The 21,305-nt window shown below is 47.2% G+C and overlaps 1 protein-coding gene across 1 annotated transcript in view; it reads left to right on the top strand.

Moving 5' to 3' along the window:
- CD58 (CD58 molecule) overlaps positions 1 to 19,641 on the top strand; it is a 35,622-nt gene extending 15,981 nt beyond the window's left edge. The window contains exons 2-6 of the mRNA XM_015595587.2: positions 444 to 734; positions 8,310 to 8,573; positions 14,910 to 14,993; positions 17,059 to 17,095; positions 19,364 to 19,641. Coding sequence (XP_015451073.1) covers positions 444 to 734; positions 8,310 to 8,573; positions 14,910 to 14,993; positions 17,059 to 17,095; positions 19,364 to 19,373 — 686 coding nt within the window. The 3' untranslated portion in view covers positions 19,374 to 19,641. The remainder of the gene's footprint in view (positions 1 to 443; positions 735 to 8,309; positions 8,574 to 14,909; positions 14,994 to 17,058; positions 17,096 to 19,363) is intronic.
- The last annotated feature ends 1,664 nt before the right edge of the window (positions 19,642 to 21,305 follow it).

Raw genomic sequence — 21,305 nt, 5'->3', positions numbered from 1 at the left:
TCCTTCAGTGATTTGTTGTCCTGTGTCACCTGCAGCATGACCTCCGGGGGAAGGGGAGGCCCTTGCCTAGGTGGCTCTCCTTGCCTGCTCAGTGTCTTCTCCACAAAGTGAGAGTCCTCGAGGGCCTGGAGTGATACCTGTCTTTTTGGCTGCCATATTTCCAGCATCGCCCGTAGTGCCTGGCATCTAGCTGGTGTTCCGTAAAGGTTGAATCCACTTGGATTGCCGTGGGTCCCAAATCCCCATTCAAGAGTCAACTCTGCACGGCCAGCGTTCTTCCTGGGCTCTCGGTCAGCAGTTTATCCGCTTAGCACAAAAAATAGCTGGTGAATAATTTTTACCACTAGATTTAACCGTTTTTTCCCCCAAAGAACATCTTAAAAGAGGGTTTTCTATTTTCGACAGTCACGTTGTGTTTTCTAATCAATTTTTTTCCCTTCTAGGTTCTACCAGCTGTGACAACCAGCAGATCTATGGAGTCGTGAACGGGAGTGTCACTTTGTATTCACCGAATTCTGCATTTACAGAAATTATGTGGAAAAAAGGCAAAGATAAAGTCATACACTGGCAGACAGGTTATAATGAGAGTGTTTACCCACCGTTTAAAGGGAGAGTTTCTTTAAACCGTACATCTGGTAACCTCATCATCTTCAACTTAACACTATCAGACGAAGATGAGTATGGAATGGAAATCTTGGGCCATACGATGATCAGACTTGATCTTAAAGTCCTTGGTGAGTATTCCATAAATTGGTTTTTCTAAAATGACAATTTTCCGACTTTTTTAAGCGACCAATACAAATTAGTGATTTATGAGACGTAAAATAATTCCTTATCACACGAAGTCCGCGTTTTCCTGCCTTTCTGGTACACAGAGCCACTCTGAATTTCCCTGTCATGCACTGGGTGAGGGGAGGATGTGACAGAGGTGTGGAGAACAGCACCAGTTGGGCAGAGCTGCTGCCAGCAGCATCACTTGTCTTGCTAGAATGTTCTGGAAAAGGATGTCATGGCAGCAATGAACTCAGAATTCTTGGAGCTCCACTGATGATGGTGCTCTGTAAATTAGAGTTCCTGTTTCCTCCTGCGGCCCACCCAGAGGGTGGGTCCCCCCGCCCCCCGTATCACTTTAAACTGGAACCGGAGATGGGGTACAGGTTCCGGGTCGTTCTCCTTCCCTCCTCCCTAAAGCTCCTTCTTTGCTGCAGTCATGTAGAGGCGTGCGGGTACACCCCAGTGTGTGTTTGTTTCAGTGCGATTGAGGAATAATTGACATACATTGCCGTTTAAGGTGTACAGCGTGATGCTTTGATGTACTTATATTGTGAAATGATTGCCACAGTAGGTTCCGCTAATACCTGTCTTCTCATCTAGGTACGATGAAAAGAAAAAAGGAAAAAAAAAATTCTTGTGATGAGAACTCTTAGGATTTACTCTCTTAACAACTTGCCTTTTCATCCTCCAGCAGTGTTAGCTGTTCTCATCACGTTGGTACGTGACATCCCCACTGCTCATCTGTCTTGTAATGGGACGTCTGTGCCTTTGGACCATCTTCATCCAGTTCTCCCTCCCCATACCCTTGGCCCCTCATCTTTGTCTATGAGTTCGGTGGTTTGTTTTTGTTCTTAGATTTCACGTGTGAGTGAGATCACACAATATCTGTCTTTCTCCACCTGACTGATTTCACTTGACATATAATGTCTTCCGAGTCCATCCGTTTTTAATGGCTGCGTAGTATTCCATTGTATGTATGTACCACAACTTCTTCATCCATTCATCCACCGATGGACACTTAGGCTGCTTCCATGTCTTGGCTGCTACACGTAATGCTGCAGTGAATGTCACCCCGGTGTTTCTTGATCATTTTAGTGCCTGGTTCATTTTCACTATGTCTGACGTTCCTGCTGTCATACTGCTTGGTGACTGTAACCTTTAAATCGCAGTTCTTCCTAACATCCTGACTTCTCAGCCCTCGCTCTCCTCTCCTGTAATGATCTTGTCCTCCACTCTACCTCGCCTTTCCCCACGGATATAACCTAGAACTTGTCTGTCCATGGTGTCAGTGTCAGGCGTCCCACCTCTTGGATTTGAAGCTCACTTCCTCTGCTCTGCTGGCTGACGGTCCTTTAGCCACCCGATGTCCCCCCTGCCTTCCTCATGCAGCCCCAGGGCCGTGGTTGCTCACTGGACTCACGGTGGTGCAGACACGCGTGGCTTCTTTGCTCCTTTTTCGGCAGGTCATGCTCATGTGGTCAGTCCAGCCAGGTACGGTCCAATGTTCTTCCTGTCCTGTGTTCACACTCTTGTAGCTGTGGAAAAACACATCATCCCACACTTTAAATTTCTGATCACTTACGTCAGCCCAGCCCAGCATGTCCCCAGGTCCTCGTGCACCCACTCTGCCAGTGCTCGTGTTCCCTCTCATACCTCGAACAGCTCCTTCCCCGGCCCACTCCTCAGCTGAAGGCGTTGCGTCCTGTTTCCCCGAGGAGAGGGAGCAGTCAGGAGGGGATTCCCGCAGGCTCTCGGCGCCGGTCGCCAGTCGCCTGCGCTGGAGCCCGTGTGTCCGTCCGGAAGTCCTCCTCCTCCTGAGCCTTCGAGGTTCCCACCTGGGGCCGAACGCCCCACTTGCGCCCTGGATCCCGGCGCCTCTCACTGCACCCTGGGATCCCGGCCCGGGAATTCCCCCTGCCGGCACGCAACTCTGCGACCGTCAGGACCGTCACCGGCAGCCCGCTCGTGGCCCCTCTACCCCTCCCGCTGCCACCGCTTTCCGCCTTCGTTCTAGAAACTCTTGAAGGAGTTGCCTGTCTTCGCCCTTTGTAAACCCTTTTCTCCCGTTCACGTCTGACATTCTCCAGGCAGGCGTTCGTCCCCACCGCTCCGCCCAGACTGCTCTTGACCTCTGACAGACCCAGCGGCCCATTGTCCGACCACGTCTTTGTCCACCACGGGGCAGCGTTCGACACGGCCGGTCACTCCCTCCTCTTTGAAACACCCCCTTCGCTTGGCACACAGAGCACTGCCCTTTAAATACTCACTGACCATTTTCCTTCCAACTCACTGACCGTTTCTTCTCAGTCCGCTTTGCGGGTTCCCTCGTCTCCCAGCCCGGTAACACTGGGCCTCTTCCCTTCGCTGCCGGCGTTCACACCCAGGGGGCTGAGCTCACCCCCTGTCCGGGCTTAATTATCATCGCGGTGCTGACAGCGCACCCCGTGGAGCTGCAGCGCAGACGGGCGCTGGGCCCCATTCTGCCTGCTCTGTGTCAGGTCCCTCACTGGCCCCTCGAATGTCATATGTCCAGAAGTGAGCTCGTGATCCCCCCTTAAAACCTGTTCCTCCCCAAAAACCCGTTCTTTCCCCTCTTGGTTACTGGCCACTCTGTCCTCCCGGTTGGGATAAACATGGATGTCGTCCTGGACCTTCCTCTTTCTCTGGAACACCATGTTCACTTGACCAGGAAATTTTCTTGGTTCTGCCTTCAAAACAGAACCAGAACCCGACCAGCTCTCACCACTTCCTCTGGTGCTCGTCCAGGGCTGCTGCTTCCTAGTCTGCCTCGCGGCTCCCATCCTGGCCCACGACCGGTCACTTCTAAACGCAGCAGCCAGCGTGATCTTCTTAAGAGCGAAGTCAGAGCGCGTCGCTCAGTCTGTTCAGCACTTCCCAGTGGCCCCACCTCTCTTAGAGTCAAAGCTGAAATCTTCACGGCGACCTGCGAGGCTGTGTGAGGTCGCCCCGTGGCCTCCTCGTGCTGCTCTCGGACGGCCTGGTGACGCCCGTGCCCTTTCTGTGTGGCCTTGCACGTTCACAGCTGAGTCCGAACCCACCTCTCCCCTCCGCCAGGTCACAGGTTCACTTTTATCCTAGAGGTGGGTGTGGCTCTAGGCTGACGTCCTCTGTGCCGAAGGACGCTTTAAGAAGATGCACTGGTGGCAAAGGGTGGCAGACAGTATCCAGGGGGCATTGAAGAGGCAGCAAGTCCGATACAGCCTGAGCTCCCCGCGTGCGGAGGTTGTCCCAGTGGAACAGGATGCGGCAGCTGGCTGGCGAGCAGCTGTGACCAGTTCATCTGCCTGGTCCCCTGGCGACTCGGGGAGGAAGAGAGCATTTCTCTCTTTTACCGTTGTAGCCCCAGAGCTCAGCAAAGAACTTGAATAAGTCATAAGCACTCAGTAGATATTTGTTGTATCGATGAAAGCAATCGAACGGGGTGACTGGTAGGCGGTGGGGGCGGGGTGTGTAGCCGACAGAAATGGGAGCTCTCAGACTGGGGGGCTGGTTTGTGCAGAAGGTGATGAGCTCCTTTGAAACGAATGTAGCTCCTTGAGGTGTCCAGGTGTCTTATTAGAAGAACCAACAGGTGTGTTTGAAGAAGGAGAATCTTTAAAACCTGCAGGTTGGGCGATCTGGCAGTTAGTTCATAGGGCAAGCAAACCAAAGACGATGGATTCGGAATTTAGCTAAGAATCGAAGTCGTTTTTAGAGCTTTTTTATAACGTTTGTAAAACTGAGTTCAAAACATTTGAATACGTTTCTCTTTTTAAACTTGATGAAATGTTGAAAAGTGTAATTTTTCAAAGTGCTGTGGCGTCTCGACAAAAGCGAAGGCCTCAGGAGCAAACCGCAGGGGAGGTGACTTTCCCTCAGAGGCAGTGACATTGGCCATATGACACGTGAGACTTCAGGTCCCGGTTCAGAAGTCTGGATGTTAGCGGTGGGGAGCCACCATCCAGCACCAGAGCAGGGAAGTGATTTGACGAAATACATTTTTGGAAGATGAATCACAGGGTCGGTGTCCACAACGGATGAGAGAGGTGACGCCGAGTGACAAGCCGCTGTGACTCTTCGGGTAGACAGAGGTGTTGGTCGTAGATATTTAGAAAGAAAAAATCAGAAGGTATTTCGAGAGCCCACAATATTTAGACTTTTTTTTTTTTTTTACAAAAAGACGTTAAGATGAAGACGTAAGATGACTCAAGGTTTTATACCTGAATGAAAAACGATAGGTCATACTTCTTTCTTTTTTAGTAATGAGGAAGTCTCTTTAGATTTGAGTATTCTTCCGGAGACACCAGACCTAACGGAAGACCTTCACGAAGGGTATTTTCGAAGAGGGGATTTCTTGGCACTTCCTAAATTCAGGGCATCCACTTCCTGCTGTGTTTTAGGTTGACATCTGGCTTTCCCTTTTCCCCTCAAAGTCCCCTTAAAATTTCCACCAGCTGTGTTTATTAGTTCTTTCACATCCTTATACCACCTTTATGGCACTGGTAACTTTCATCTGAGTAGAATTAACTGCTCTCTCCTTAAATGGTCTGGGCTGGTGATGTCTTTTTATTAAAGTTAATGGAAATGCCACCAGATATGTATAAGAAATTCTCATTTCTTACAGAGTAGTGAGCTGAATTAATTATAAATCACCTAAGTAAGTTGTTTTGGGGAATGAAGTCGGCACATTTCTTGCCTGTTTAATGATGCTTGAGGTACAGACGTAACTCAAATGTATTAGATAGGACTGTGATAAGTCCCATGGGCAGTGAGAGAATGTGAAGGATCACAGACGGGAAGGTCGGAGGTGTGGAAGCTCTGTCCCAGACGCCGGACAAAGCTCAGCTCTTCCCGGTTTGCCATGTGGCAGTGGTAGTGTCATGAAACCACCAGAGAGAGCTTCCCCGTGGCTAAGGGGCCCCAACCACACAGAAGGTTACAGTGGCACTTTCGCGTGTCTCCCTTCCCTGCGTTTTCATGTTCCACTTGACCTTTACGATGACCTTATAGAGTATTATCGCCCCTTTTACTGATGAAAATGAGACAGACTAGCAATGGGTTTCTCCACTTGTAGAGCGAGAGTCTGGGCTGGATGACTTCCTAGAAGTCTCGGAGCTTACGAGAGCCGTGGCCCAGGGTCACACAGCAAGTCAGGGCTACGGCGCGCTCTTCCCGACTCCCGGTGGGTGACTCTTGCAGTCATGCCACGCCCTCCTGGGGAGCCCCGCCTCGCTGGCCTGGTGTTCCCACGCAGTTAGTGCTTGTTAAGCACTTGCGCTGTGCCAGGCCCTATACTAATAATTATCACTCATGTATGCATTATTAGCCATGCGACTCATTTCGTCCCCATCACAGTTGCGTAGGGTAGATACTATGTTTCCTTGTATTTTTTTAGGAAACCGAGGCACAGGGGATTAAGTACCTTGCCCAAGGCCAAGTGGCTTTTAGTAGTGGTGGAGCTGGGATATGAACCCGGGCAGTCAAGTTCCGAGGCCATGCTCTCAGCCGGCGTACCACTCCCTTGTAGAGGTGAGCTATTGGAGAACTGACGTTTTATGGAGTGGAGAGAGTAATTTAAAGACCGCCTTTCTGGATGTATCCATCTATCCCTTCATCTTTCCAACATCTGTCCTCCTCATTGAGGTGCCAGCTGTGTGGCTTATATTATGTCAGGTGCTGTGGTTAAGAGGTGAATAATCAGACCTCGTCTTTACCTCCCAAAGACGCACAGTACGGGGGGCTCATGATGCACCTCCTTTCGATTTAGAAAGTGTTCGATGAAAGGCTAGACATTGGCCGAACTAGATCAATAACCTAGAATCCGTAACAACACACAGAGCACACGAGAATCACCTGGGTCGGTGGATTGATTTTTAACACCTGCCTGCCCGCCGGTGATTTCCACGTGCACTGATATTTGAAAAACGGCTTCTACGAACCGTGTCTGAGGAAGCAGGAAGCTTGGTTTTCTGCCGCCAAGAAATGCCCAGCCTCCCCGCAGAGGCGGGCGGAGGTAATGCAGCACCTAGAACAGTGGTCTCCATTTCCCAGCCATCCTGGAGACTTGTGGGGCTCCTTGGGAGTGCCTGAGGGGTGCGCCGGGCCGGAGGGACTGGAGGCGGCCGAGGAGGAGGACTCTGGGCCTCCAGTCGGCAGTCGCCTGCAGCACGTCCTCACCCTTGCGAGGAGATCAGTCTGTTGCTTAAGACTGAACGTGGAGAAAGATTTCCAGTGCTTAAAAAAAGATGGAACTTTTTTTAACCGAAGAACAACTTGAAAGCAGCACGTAACGACTTACGTGAGCCAGACGAAACCAAAAAACCGAGGCAGGCCCGAGCGAGAAGGGAAGTCGTGTGTGGTGTGCGTTTCTAACACGCAGGCGGCTCCCTGAGCGAGGCGGGGTTCGGGAGCAGGTCGGGGTGGGGATGAGTTGGACTCTTTCATTTTTAGATTATTAATTGGAGTTTAAGTGTTCCTTTTGTCTTAGAAAATATCATTTTAAATAACAGCATATTATTCTGTCATCTTGATAAACTTCAGTGTAATTTGCTTTTTAGTCGATGTTTATAATGTATTGAAATTTTATTTGGATGCTCTCATGACCTTTCGCGTATGTGTGTGTGTGTGTGTGTGTGTGTAGGTATTCCATATATATATTTACATGTTTTCTCAAATCTCTGATGATTAGTTTTGGGGAGAAAGTAGAGATGCAAGAAGGCATTCGAATTAACAGATAGGCAAATGACCAATGGGATAAACTCATTTGCATTGAGATTTTAGAGGGCAGGGTCGATGCAGGGTGACAAGCGTCTGAACCTGCCGTGTGCCGGTCCAGGCTGCCCTAGCCAGTAGGGGGCGCTTCCTGGAGGAAAGCTGGGCATGAGGTCTCGGGGCTGGCAGGTGTCTGACAGGCGCCACGCTTTATTCCACCTATTCCCAGAGCCGGCCCACAGCACCTTTTGCGAGTCAGATATCTTTTGGAATTAGACATTTTTTTAGACGTTAGAAAGGTAATATAATTTCCTCTGTGTTTTGTTTATTTTTAAAAAATTTTTATATTTTGATTTTTTCAATTATAGATGACATACATTATATTAATTTCACCTACAACACAGCGATTAGACATTTATAAAGCTCCTCTATGTATTTTAAGAAGCACTTCACTTAGTAATGGGGGGCACCCTATACACAAGCCTGTGACTATTTTTAGTAAAAGATAATGAATATTTGAAGTCAGTGAGAAAAATAAAAACTATAAATCCTCATGTCAGTTCAGGTGAGGATTTGCCACCATCGTGTGTGAAATCTTTTGGCTTTCAGGATTGAAGATAAGAGATTTGGGGCCTGTGTGTTTTCCGAATTGGGGCAGGTAGGTCTGACCCAGAAGAAGAGAATTCTCTCCCATTGGTACTCAAGGATGTGGCTTGCCTGTCTCTTCAAACTCACAGAGAAGTTGGGAGCTCTTCATAAATTTGCAGATGATGAATCTAAGTCTTACTCTTTTTTGTACTAATTATTAAATTTTTTTTTCCCAGAGCCTCTTCCATCTCCAACACTAAATTGTACATTGAGTGGTGAAAATATTACAGTCTCTTGCTCGATCCCAGAAGATTACACAACTCATCGAGAACTAATAAGATACTCGTGGCGTTGCTCTTCAGCGCAGTGTGTCAATAGCTCAGAATCTACGATGCATTTTCAGAAGAAAGAGGACCTTTCACAAAAAATAGAGTGTACCATTGAGAATCAAGTATCCAACGCGACATCATCACTCGTTTTGGAAACCTGTGTCCCAGGAGGTGAGCAAATAACTAAATGTGCAATGGCAGAGATGTTATGTACAAATGGGGTTCATGGACCAGTGTCGGTTTGTGGGTTTCAAACCTCGGGTATAGCAGCTAACATACATTTCACAAATTCAAAATGGAAAATTAGTTAAAATTTTCATAGGTACCCCATTATAGATATAAAGCTCACATTTTTAGCACTCTCTGTGTCCAGCACCATCCTAATACATATGTTATTTAATTTACTCCTCCTGTAAATTAAATACATGTGTTATTTAATTTACAACCCAATGAGTTGGATACTAGTGCTTATTCTTATTTTATGGGGAGACACCAAGACACAGGGAGTTTTAATTTGCTTGCCCAAGGTCAACAGCTAGGAAGTGGCAGAGCCCGGTTTTGAAATGAGGCCATCTGGCTCCAGGGCACGTGCTCTTGACCATTTACAATACTACTTATGATAGTCTTAATAACCATTAAGTTCTCAGAGACTGCACATGCACTACAAGAATATGTATTGGATATATTTGTCTGGGCTAACACTCAGTTCATCTCATGACAATCTGTCTCGCCTGTGTTGTTTTTTTTACGTTAAGTATTAAGCACGTTGTAGTTTGCAAGTTTATTACCTATTTTTTTACATTACATCTTCAGTTTATAAACAAAAGGATCAGTGATTTGAAGGTAGTTCATTAAAACATAAAAGAGGAGGTGAATTATAGTATTGACTATAATTTGGAATAATATCATAATTATGTATCGTGAATAGGATTTCCAGAGCAAATAGAGAAAATGAGTCTCTTTGGGCTAGGATATGGTGATTGTGTGCATGATTTTTTTTTTCCAAACAAGCAGTTGAAACAGAAAAGGGCAATTAGTGAATATAATGAATATAAAAAACTTGAATTTTATTTGATTAGTGAGCTAGTCTCCTTAAGTCTCCAGTGTATCGTACTTTTTGAAACTTCAAATAATGACACAAAGCCATTAAAGTTAGAGTTTTATTTTCAGACAATGTAGTGTAACTTCTCCGATAAAGCAAACAAATATTTGCAGAAAAAATGCAAAATGAGATCCGGTTTGTCACTGACTAAAGACAGAGAAAAGACCAAACCCACAAAAGTGTTGCCATTTGCCCAAGTCACACAATTCTCAAGAATATTTAAAAACCAGCTGCAAAGTTAATGATAGTTGTTATGCTTGGAGCAAACATTCCTTTACTAAATCGCCTGTTGGGTGTTGCAGAATACCCAAGGTATGTAGTGTGGAAATGCAATCTGGGTGCTAGCAGGTCGCTGCTTTATGACTGGAATGACAGAAAACCAAACCAGTGTGATTTTCGGCTTTTGGCTGTGCGGTGCACGTCACCGACAAGCAGAAGGAAGGTGACCATGTGTGGAAGAAACAAGCACAGTACCATCTCGAAAAGCTTCAGGTGTTCCAGGAGGCAAAATACTTGCAGGAAATAATTTTTGAATAAGGTCCGTTATAGACTCACATGGAGTAGTTTAAGAGATTTTCAAGCATTTTGCCCTTGTGCGGTTTTCAGTTAACCTTTCCCGCTAGAATCGAATGCTGGCATAAAATGCTCTTTCCTGTAGACACCTGGAGAAAAGATCGTCTTGATAACATCCCTCTCACTGATAGGAAAGTGAAGTGTTAGGAATTTGAAAACAAATCCTTTTTGTTATTAAATAACGTGATTCATCTTGTTTTTGTTTTACATTTCCCACATTGTCGATCGTTCCCATTACACTGTAGATTTTGAAAGTTTGAGAAACATTGCTAGATAATTCTTAGGGTATCGACATAGGAGAGACATATCTGTGCTCCTTTCCTTGGCCTCCACTAACCAGATATTAAAAGACCTTTTTCTTTTCTGCAAATCTGGGACCTGAACTCAATGATCTAAATGGGACTTTGCAACAATAAATGGCCGGGGTCTCTTTTTTCCCCCTCCATTATGATTTTTGAATACTTTTCTATGGAGTTGCATACATCATAACATATAAATCCATGAAGATGTACAGTTAAATACAGGATCTTGTGTCAATTTTTTATGCAGACTTTCTAATGCTTTATCACTGAAGCATAGTAATTCACATCGACTAGCCTACCATTCCTTAGCAAACCCTTCCAGATACTGTTTCATTTACTCCTCACCAACACCTTCCTAGACCGGCCAGACAGGAATGATTTACTATTTAAGAGCGGGGAGACAGGTTCAACTAGGTGGGGTGACTTCACCAAGGTCACTTAAGTAATGGAAATAGAATTAAAATGTAGGTCTTCGAATTCCGGAGTTTATTTTCCATGACACCATCCTGATGCTGTCTCAAAATAAATCAAATTAAGAAAAATTTTTGACCGATTCACAGGAATTGGCTAGTGAAAACCATACTGTGTAAATGATAGTGCAGGCTGCGGAGAATTCTGTAGCACCATGGATCAACAAAATAGAAGGGGAAGAGAGGTGATGGGGGAATTTAGAAATTCAAAAATGTAAGAAACATATTGACTCATTGAAATATACGGACCTTATTGATCCTGATTCAAACAAAAAAATAAAAAATAGGAGAGATTTAAATACTGCATATTTGAGTTTAATTAGTTTTTTAGGTATGACAGCGGCATGGAAATGTTTTACAAGCATTCCCCATCTTTTGGTTAAAAACTGTGCTCTCTGCCCATCTGTAAAACTGAGGACCTGGACTCTGCTGGTCTGTGACCTGCCTCTTGCGGCCATCCTTTCTCTCCTCTGCTTCTCTGTATTTTTTTCCCCCTTTTTTGCCTGGGAACGCTTAGGGTCACTGGATTGTCTGTGTTTACGTGTGATTGTACCAAGGGACTCAGCCTCGTGTAGCACATACCGGGGATGATTCATAGCAGAGAGACCGGGCCAACAGCATCCTCCCACTGGCCTGTGCCCCTGTAGTCTGCTTTGCTTTTCATTCCAACCTGTCTCCCTTGTCCTGCCCTACAGCCCTAGCTCACATAAGTTGCTGGAGCTTCACTGCGTAGTGGGGCATGTGGTGGTTCTGCCATGGTGTCTTCAATGTGACAGGGACAACCTGACTCCTTTGCAGGGACGACGTCTGTAGCCATCGGAAGGTAAAAACAGCCGTGTGATCATCGAACCAAAGGAATTTATGTTTTGTAACTCGGGCACTTTATCTTGCATTTTGTTTGTGTGTTAAATAATCTTTTCCCGTTTTTTTGTTTTGTTTTGTTTTAAATTGTATTCTCTGGAGTCAACCAGGCAAGGGTTCCCGTGACTCCTTCCGTCACGGCACGGGGGAAGGGAGGAGGAGCGGGAGCGGGAGCGGAGCATGCGCGGTCCTTCCCCTTGGGAATCAGCCCAGAGTTTGTGGCCATGCCTGGCTCAGGGAGGCTGGGAGCCGTCATCTTTGGTTGGCTGGCCACGTGCCCTGTTACAACTCAGCGGTTCTGTTGCCAGAGAAAAAGAGAAGATTGGGTAATGGGGGTCAGTGGGGCCTTCTGCCACAGCGTGCTGCCCAAGGAATATAACGAGGGCCATCTTAAAACACACACAAAATCGAAAAAGCATTTAAAGAATGATATAAATAATAAATATAGAGGTTCTAGATTTTTTTTTTTTTTGCACCTAGTTGGTTGTCTTATGTACTCCCTTGGGTGTATGCACCTAAATTGGGAACTCGCTGTCTAAGCAAGATGCTGTGGGTGTCTTGGACTAGGGCGATGGTGGTGGGGGTTGGGAGAAGGGGTTCCGGTTCGGAGACATTTTGAGAACAGAGTCAGGAGGATTTCCTGTGCTTTGTCCCAGGAGGCAGAGTACTTTATAAGCAGTCAGTGACTGGCCCAAGCAACTGGATGACTTATGTCGCTGAGACCGAGAAGCAGGGGAACAGCAGGTGTGTGGAGAAAACACAGAGTCACGTCAGGGACGTGACATTGGAGATAACCACTAGGTATCGGACAGAGACGTCAAGGGTGGCATTCTGACATGCAAGGGAGTCGTGAGGGCTGGAGATACAAATTCGGGCATAAATAGAGTGTAGGGGTCACGTAAAGCCGTGGACGAAATGAGGTCACTTGGAGAGAGCAGATGCCAGAGGGGATTCTGGCATTTAAGGCTGGTAAGAGGAAGAGGATCCAGCAAAGGAGACTGAAAACCCCAAGAACGTGGTGTCTCGGAAGCCATGTAAGGAGGGGGCGGTCAGCTGTCAGCGCAGTGGACAGGCCGAGGGAAACAGCAGAGGGTTAAGAACTCATGTCGCCGTCGTCTCCCCCGAATCTCTGCGGTCCCGAAGTGATGACAGCATCTGGCATCATCACATGAGAGAGGTGTTTTTTTTTGTTTTTTGTTTTTGGAAGGGATTGTATCCATCAGCATTAGATTCAGCTATTAAAAATGTATCAGTGGCTTAAAAACGTCGATTTCTCCTTTCATGTTAAAAAAATCGGAGGTCGGCAGCCCTGGGCATACCGTCGTTATGAAGTTGTGAGGAGCCCAGGTGCAGCCCAGCTCCTGCTGCCTTCCCGGCTGTTTCGGGGTTCGGGAAGGGGAGAAGTGGCCTGCCATATCCCTGTTAGAGAGACGTTTAAGAAAGACCACTCAAGCCTTCTTGCTTTTCATTGCCCAAAACTTAGTCACGTGGTCAAACCTAGCGGCACGAAAGGCTGAGAGATTAACTTTCCAGTTGAGTGGCGGGGTGTCCAGCTGCAAATCTGAGTTCTCTTACTGAAGAGGGGAGAATGGCTCTGGGGACAACCAGCAGTGTGTGGCCAGGGGCCTCTCAGATCCAGCCAGTGGTGACCGCCTACTCGTTTGAACCCAGCTGTGTTCCTAACAAGAGGAGAGGATGAATGTTCCCGTTCTCATTTCTTCATGCATTTTCTTTCTCCTCACCCTTGTCTCTTCTCTGTGTCGTACCCGCCATGAGGGACTCCCCTCCCTTAGCGCGGGGCGATCGCTTTGCCGTGCCCTTAGATCCTCCGCCTTTGGAGCGTGAGGAGCTGGATAGAGCCCACCTCGTGAACATGCCGCCCTTATCTGTTGGGGACGTTTAGGTTGTCGTAGCTTTCCGATATTGTTTAGTCAGGCTGAGGTAAATCTCTGCATATTTCTGGAGAGGGGGAGGGGCACCTCACGGATCGTTTCTGTAGGTTAACATCTTAGAAATGGAATCGCAGGGCCGGAGGATGTCAGTAGAGATCCAGTGGCATCTAACGACTCAGGTAGGTTAGTGACGATGGCTAATAGTTGCTCTTAAATGTACGGACTCAGTGAATGCTGACAGCTGCCCCTTGAGATAGACACATTTCACCGTTTACAGTGAGCCCATGAGGAAACTGAGGCCCCGAGAGGTTGAAGCGCTCACTGAACGTTGTTGTAATGATTCAGCGCGACCACAGGCCCATCACTTAGCACGGCCAGCTGCTTCGTGATGAACGTTTTCAAGGCTCGTCATGCACAACTGCCAAATTGCCCCACAAAACTCACAATGTCAAGTTATGCTTCCACTGGCAGTGAGGGATGGCTGAGCATAAAGCTTCTAGTGGGACGTTTGCTTCTTTTCATAAACAACACCGGGCCTGACATGTGTGTCAGCCTTATGTGTACCAGTTTGTTTAGAAATACCGTCGATTCTCTTTGTTCGCAGTGGTTATATTCTGTAAAGTCACTGTGAACACAGAACTAACAAATTCTGAACTATTGCTCCCAGGGGAAATACAGAGTTAGAGGTTCCTACCAGCCTCTGGTCACAACGTGTCCAGCAAAGTATCCATATCTAATCTTGTTTTCTGTGTTTCTGTTTAAAGACAACTTGTTTTATGTACACACATAGATACATATACCTACATATGCATATGTATATTTGATTCATTAACATTGAACGCGTGGCCAACAGCACTGTAACTCATGCCTAAATGAAGCTTATCTGACATACATGTTTTCTAAGGAACCTCACAGCCTTCTTGCGCTTAGGGCTACTAGACAGCATTGCAGCGCTATGCATGGGGACCACTGTAAACGGTACAGTCTCCAACAAGAAACACAAAAATGTGAAAGATGTGGCACTCACAACCGTGAGTAGGCCACTTGTTTATAGCATGAGAGCTGAAGCAAGTAGGCAGACTGTTGCCATGCTCAGACTCAGCTGGGACATGCGCATCAGGCAGCTGGATGCTTCGCCATTCTGCACAAGTCCATGAATGAGCATATGAGTGCTGTGACTATTGATTTGGGGAATACAAATAAATTTTAGCAAGTAGATAAACTGTAAATATAAAATCTGCAAATAAAGAGGATCTACCGTATCTCTATTTTGATCAGTTGAGCTAATTGTCTTTCTTTTTTTGCAGATCACTCAAGGGCTCGGTATGGACTTATAGGAGCATTACTACTACTACTACTACTACTGCTCTTGATTTGGCCGTTTATGAAATGTATGTGTACTTTCCTTAAAAAAATAATGTTTTCATACTCAAATGGGTTTTTCAAAGTCTAGAAAAGGAATAGTTCGAGGGTGAAAACAAAGTTTGAAATTTTAGGCATTTCAAAAGAAACAGAAATTTTTGCGTTTTACTTGTCTGGGTTGCTGAGTGTGCCAGGTTCCTCCAGAGACCCTGCATTATTTTAAGGTAGAATGACTCCTCAGGCCACGGCATGCTCTACATCAGGGGACACAGCCAAATATACCTGGGACCTGTTCTACAGCCTCCCTCTGTCTGTGGTCCACTTTACCATATAGTTTTACTTCTGGTCTCCAAGACAGATTTTACAAAAGACACCTTAACTCTTGGCCACTATAGCCATACTATCTGAGTCTTACCTCTCAGACAGAAGCCCCAGGTAGGAAGGAGCTTTTGTTGAGCTGGGTGACTAGAGTGAGTAATAATTATCTGGCGTTACCTGTGTTGCCTTCCTGAGCCTTCCTCAGCACCCCAGAGATCCTGGGCCAACCTAGAAAGCAACCCATATGCCCCGGAGAACTGGTGACCCAGCAAGAAACCCTTCCCCAAGTCCCAAAGGACATCGACCAGGCTGTACATGTGAGCAGATGTTCTTGAAGCCCCAACAGTTTCCATATCAGCCTTCACCAAAAGGGTATTTGCAAGACTAATTTGTCATTCCCACAGGGAGTGCTAAAGAGTAAACTTTCTGCAAGGTGATGGCATCTAAGGGCCCATGTCATTCCACACAAACTAAATTCCCATTTCCCTAGACCTGCACAGTTCAATACATACAGTAGGCACTAGCCACATCTAGCGATTGATATATAAAATTGAATCAATTAGAAATAAAACTTTAAATCCAATTCTTCAGTTGCAGTAGCCACATTTCAAATTCTCAGTAGCCATATATGGCTGGTGGCTACCATATTGGACAACCTAGATAGGGAACAGTTCCCTCATTTCCCAAAGTTTTAGTGGTCAGATAGACCTAGACTATCTTATGATATTAGCCCTAGGTTATGATTTCCCGAGGATACCGTTTTCATATTATAGATTGCAAATACCATGAAGACCCCTAAGTAGTAGATTATCAATCAGCTCTCTTCTAAACAAGTTAAAAAATTAGCTACAGAAAGTTTTAAGGCATCATTACCAATAAGTAAAATATTTGGGGATCTCAGATCTTTTTTTTAAAAAAGTTAATTTTCACCCCTAAATAGTAGTGTTATAGTTAATCATCTCTTTAACAGACTGGTCCCCAGGAACCAAAATCATTTCCCACTCGGTGTTGTCTTAGGTCTTTTACCAGAATACCTGAAGCAAAGTACCACTGAGTACCCACACCCCACGCCAACTGGTTGATTTAACTTAAAAAAAAGTTCATTCAATGGAGAGAAAATTACTGCAGTGGTCAGTACTGATAATACCATATAACCTGAAAAAAAAAATCGATCTAAAAAAATAATTACTTCGGCAAGCATCTCAGCTCTAAAGCCATTCATTGGGAAATGGTGAGGTGTCTGGCATGGAGCTTTCAGAAGCTGTGAACAGTTCCAGCAGCTAGTTGTCCTTGACAAACATCTTTATGAGCTCGGTCAAGCCTGGGGGCTAGGCTGGTGGACCACTAGAATTGCTCCAGGCTAAGGTTGATGCTTTACAGGCAGGTAACGGATGCATCTATTTGGTAACCTAATGCCCACACCTGTGCTGTCTGAAACAGTAGCCACGAGCCGCATGTGCCTATTGAGCCCTTGAAATGTGGGGGTCCACACTGAGATGTGCCCTAAATACAAAATACACACTAGATTTATAAACCTGACTGGAAAAAAGCCAATTTGGCATCTAAGGGCCCATGTCATTCCACACAATGTACCACACTAGTACCATGTCTGCAGCCAATTTGATTGAAGCCTTTAGGAGCGCAGGAGATGCCAGCTCGGCAGGGGTGTGGTGTAGCTTTCTCCAGATGCGGGTCTCTAAAAGGCGATTAGCAACTCCAGGTTTCAGCTTCCGTTTTGCAGTTTGTTAACTGAGATGACAATGTCTTCATTTGTAGGTGTTCGGAAATACAACGGAAACGCAGGAAGTACCAAGTGAGTACCCTGTAGATCATGTGCCAGAATAGCCCTGGTATCGGGCGCCTATGATTGGGGAGCCAGATTCTGCTTGCCCGTCAGTTGCCTGGAACAGTAACCAGTCACATCAGCAGATACGCGCGAACCGCATTCACTGAGCGCCACCCGTGTGCCAGGGACTAGGGACTATGCCATCTCAGTGAGGCCCCGTGAGCCTCGCACGGGGGCGTCAGCACCGCTTAGAGACAGTGAACGCGAGACTCGGAGGAGTCAAGTCCCGTTGCTAATAAGTGGTAGAGCTGGGACGCAAATCTCGGGCTTCAGACCAAGGGGTATACTGTTTACCACCACAATATCCCTCCTTCTCCCATCCCAGGAAAATTGGACCAAGGATGGGGTTCCCTTAGGAGCCAGAGTCAGAGCTGGGCCTGTGTCACGAACAAACGATAAGACACAAATGTTATTAACAGCGGCAGCGTCGTCGGTACACTGCCATGAGGAGGCCCCGGGAGACCCCTCCCGGCAGGTCGCACGGGTGGCAGGAGGCAAGGGCCACGAGCTGGGCTTTGGGGGATGAGGGGGAGAGTAAGGGCTGAGGGCTGCAGAGGGCAGGATGGGAAGTAGCGAGCCATCCTCTTTGGGGTGGCAAATGCCAGGGGGCTACAGGAAGGTGGGGCTGGACCGGCAGGTCGGGCAGGGCCGAGACACTGAGAGAGATTTGCCAAGAGGTTTGGGTCTTTTTTTCGGGGGAACCACTAAGAATTTTTGAGCAGAGCTACACTTTAGAAAGATCGCTCTGGTGGCAAAGCATAGGTAGGGTGAGTTAATGGACAGGAGGCTGGAGAGAGGGACACAGGTGGGTCGATAAATGGAATAATCCATCCAACAGAGAGGGCCTGAATCGGCGGAATGAATGCAGAGGGCGAGGTTTGAGAGGGCGTGGAGAAGCACAGCTGGGCACACGGGCTCCGGTGCCAGAGTCCCTGGGTGCAAACGCCAGCTCCATCTCTCACAGGCCTCAGACTGGTCATTTCAACGCTCTGTGCCTCAGTTGTCTTCTGTGGAAAATGGGCATAACGATAGCGGAGAAGTCACAATGATGGTATATGTAAAAATAGCATAGAAATAGCAACACGTAGAAACAAGTTAATATAAGTAAAATGCTTGGAATAGTGACGGGCTCCTAATATTGCTCAGTAAATGTTAGGTATTATGATTACTAGTAATCCTCAAGGAAGAAGCCAAAAGCGACAGGCATTTGGGTGCCCAGGAGATGGTGGCACTACCAGAGATAGCAGAGGAGTCAGACAGGGCTCTTCTTTGGGAGGAAAAAAAGATGGATTTGTGCTTTGACAGGTTGAGTTTGGGATGCAGGCACGTTACCTGGCAGTGCTGTCCAGCATCTCATTGGAGGAGTGGCTTTCGGGTATTGGGCTGTAGTTACAGATGGCGGAGCATCTTTTTCGGGACAGTAACTGCTGCCCTGAGCATCGGGAAAGAAGCTGGAGGCGGTCGGGGGGTGGGAAGAGGTGGGAGCGGGTGGGAGCAGTCACACCTCCTTGAAGACAGTGGCAGGAAGAGCTAAACCCAATCTGAAGTATCTGCGGACAGCCGAGTAGATAACAGATATCTGAGGGAGAATGGGCATGATCTCACACGTCTCACCACCCAGTCCAGTTTAGACAGTTTCTCGGGGTGCTGGTGTTCTTCATTCATGGCACATGTCTGGAAAACATCACAAGGTCGACCAAATTAGACAGAGAGCGGAGTCCCCCACTTTGCTGAGAGGAGAGAGCGGCAGGTGACAGCTCGGTCTGCAGGCGAGCCGGAGACGCGGCCTGACTCCTGGGCAGTGCACGAAACTGAGGCTGTGGGGTGGGGAGGGGACCTCTGCGGAGAGGGCGGGGGACTGGGCCGGTGGTGGAGTGCCGCGTCCTGCCAGGGGCTGCTCTGAGAAGGGATGCCGTGCCGGCCGGGACTCGTTTGAGAAGTCCACTGCAGGCCACCCACTTCATCCCCCCTCGAAACTTCACAGCACCCATCATCACGGACCCATGCGGGTTCCTTAACAGCGACTGCGAGATTCTTCATAAGGAAAACTCCTAATTTACTTGCCTTTACCTAACCCCTCATTTGAAATGAGCACAGCACTCATTTTTTTGTGAACGCTTGTTACCCACGGAGTACAGATATTTATTAGAATAGGAGGGTAATTTGGATTCTTGGTCTCTACCGCAGATTGACTGCATTTTACAAGTTACTAATATGATACATTTTTTTTTATAGCTCCAGTTAATTGGCGATAGAAGATGAAATCAGATGTATAGTTACTAAATTATTTAAATAACTTTAAAAAAACCAGCTGATCCACATTTCAAGTATTACATTATTCTTGAGGTAATTTGGAAATCTAACCTGAAGCAACCCTTCATCAGAAATATTGTTTTAGAACATCAATGGAAAAACAAAAAGCATTACTCTGTCTTTGGGCTGTATGAATTTCTATACATTCATTTTGTAAAAATATGTAAATTGTAAATAAATACAAGTATGTATATAAGTGACTAGGTGGTCTGGCTCTTTTTTTTGTTAAGTTAGAAAAATTGTCACATACCTCAGGAAGTGAAGGCTTTTTGCTCCGATCTATAGTCTGCTTCTCTTTAGGAAAAATAATTCATTGCAGGATCAGTAGCGGAGTGAAGAAGATGGACCAAGTTACTTTCACTCACTCATGGGGTCCATGGCTGTTGACAAGAGGCAAGGACTCAAGTGTCTTCTATTTCTCTTGAAAAGACCACGTCCCCACCATCCAAATGCCGTGTAGGGCCCGGATGGAGAAGGGAGCTTTGTCTTATTCCTCACACTGGTAGTAAACAGTAGGGAACTCTTTAAAAATGTACAGTTATATACAAATGCAGAACATTCTCTCAAATAAGAAAGTGGGTAGCCCAGGCTGGCCCCCCAGGCAGCCATCATGTAAACCTGAGACCCCACCCCACCCCACCTCACCCCACCTCGTCCCACCTCGCCCCTGGAATTCCTATCCCGTGGGAATCTTCGGTGCAAAAGAGGAAATAATGCTTTTTCCCTTCGAGGCAGGTGTGTGAAAAGGGGCCCAGTGAGTCAGGGCCAGGAGCCCCGAGTCTTCCTGGGAAGACCCCACTTCTTCCTAGTTCCCCCACTGGCAGGTGGCATAGCTTCCTGCCGAGGTGTGTCTGCAACTAACCTTGCTCAAGCCTTCACTCCAGACCCTGTGGGAGCCCGAGGCTCACAGACGTGCTCACCGCATCCCCCTGGTCCGCTCACCGTCTCATCGCTCTTCCTCCACCTGCAACCCTGTGTCCTTACTCTCGACCGCTCGCCTTCCTCGCTTCCCATGTCACCGAACAAAAAGAAGAGCGTTCAGAAGAGACCCCTCAGCACACATTCACCCCCGGCTGCCTCGCACCCGTGCGCCCTGCCTCCCCTCCTGCTCCTGTGGGTGAGCGCCCCTTGCTCCTCCCAAAACCAGTCTCTCCACGTGGCTTAGTCCGCTGGGGCTGCCATAACAAAACCACACACCGGGTGGCTTAAAAAAATAGTTCTGGAAGCTGGGAAGTCCAAGGTCAAGGGGCCAGCCAGTTTGGTTCCCGGGCAGGGTTGTTTTCCTGGCTAACGGACAGCGGCCTTCTCGGTCTTGTCGCCTGACAGGGAGACAAGCTTTAGTGTGGCACCCTCTACACCACCTCTAGCAGATTACGTCCCCACCCTTACGATCTCATTTACCCTTTGTCACCTCCTCACAGGCCCCATCTCCAAATGCAGTCCTATTTGGGGGTTAGGGTTTCAACATGAATTTGGGAGGACAAAATACTCTGTCTGTGACATTATGGATGGGACCCCAGCTCGCCTCTCCTCCTGAAGGACGTCACCCTTGCTGTCGTCCACCCCTCTCTGCCGCTGTCCGCGTTTACCTTTCTACTACATCATGCAAACACACTGTCCTTTCTCCTGGCCTCAGAAACCCCCAAATACTCTTCATTCCACTTTCTCTGTACAACTCGTCTCATTTCTCTGCCACCTTTTATGGAAAAAGTTCCTCGGAAGAATGATCTATTGCTGTCTGACTCCTCCCATTCTTGCTCCAAGGATCTTCAGTCAGGCTTCCGCCCCCACTACTTGTCAAGGTTACCAGTGACCCCTTGTCACCATAGCCGATGGGCAGTTTAGAGGCCTCGTCTTTCGGGGC

Source organism: Pteropus alecto, unplaced genomic scaffold, assembly GCF_000325575.1.
Source record: "Pteropus alecto unplaced genomic scaffold, ASM32557v1 scaffold106, whole genome shotgun sequence".
Lineage (NCBI taxonomy): Eukaryota > Metazoa > Chordata > Mammalia > Chiroptera > Pteropodidae > Pteropus > Pteropus alecto.
This window is presented reverse-complemented; position numbering and strand designations above follow the sequence as displayed.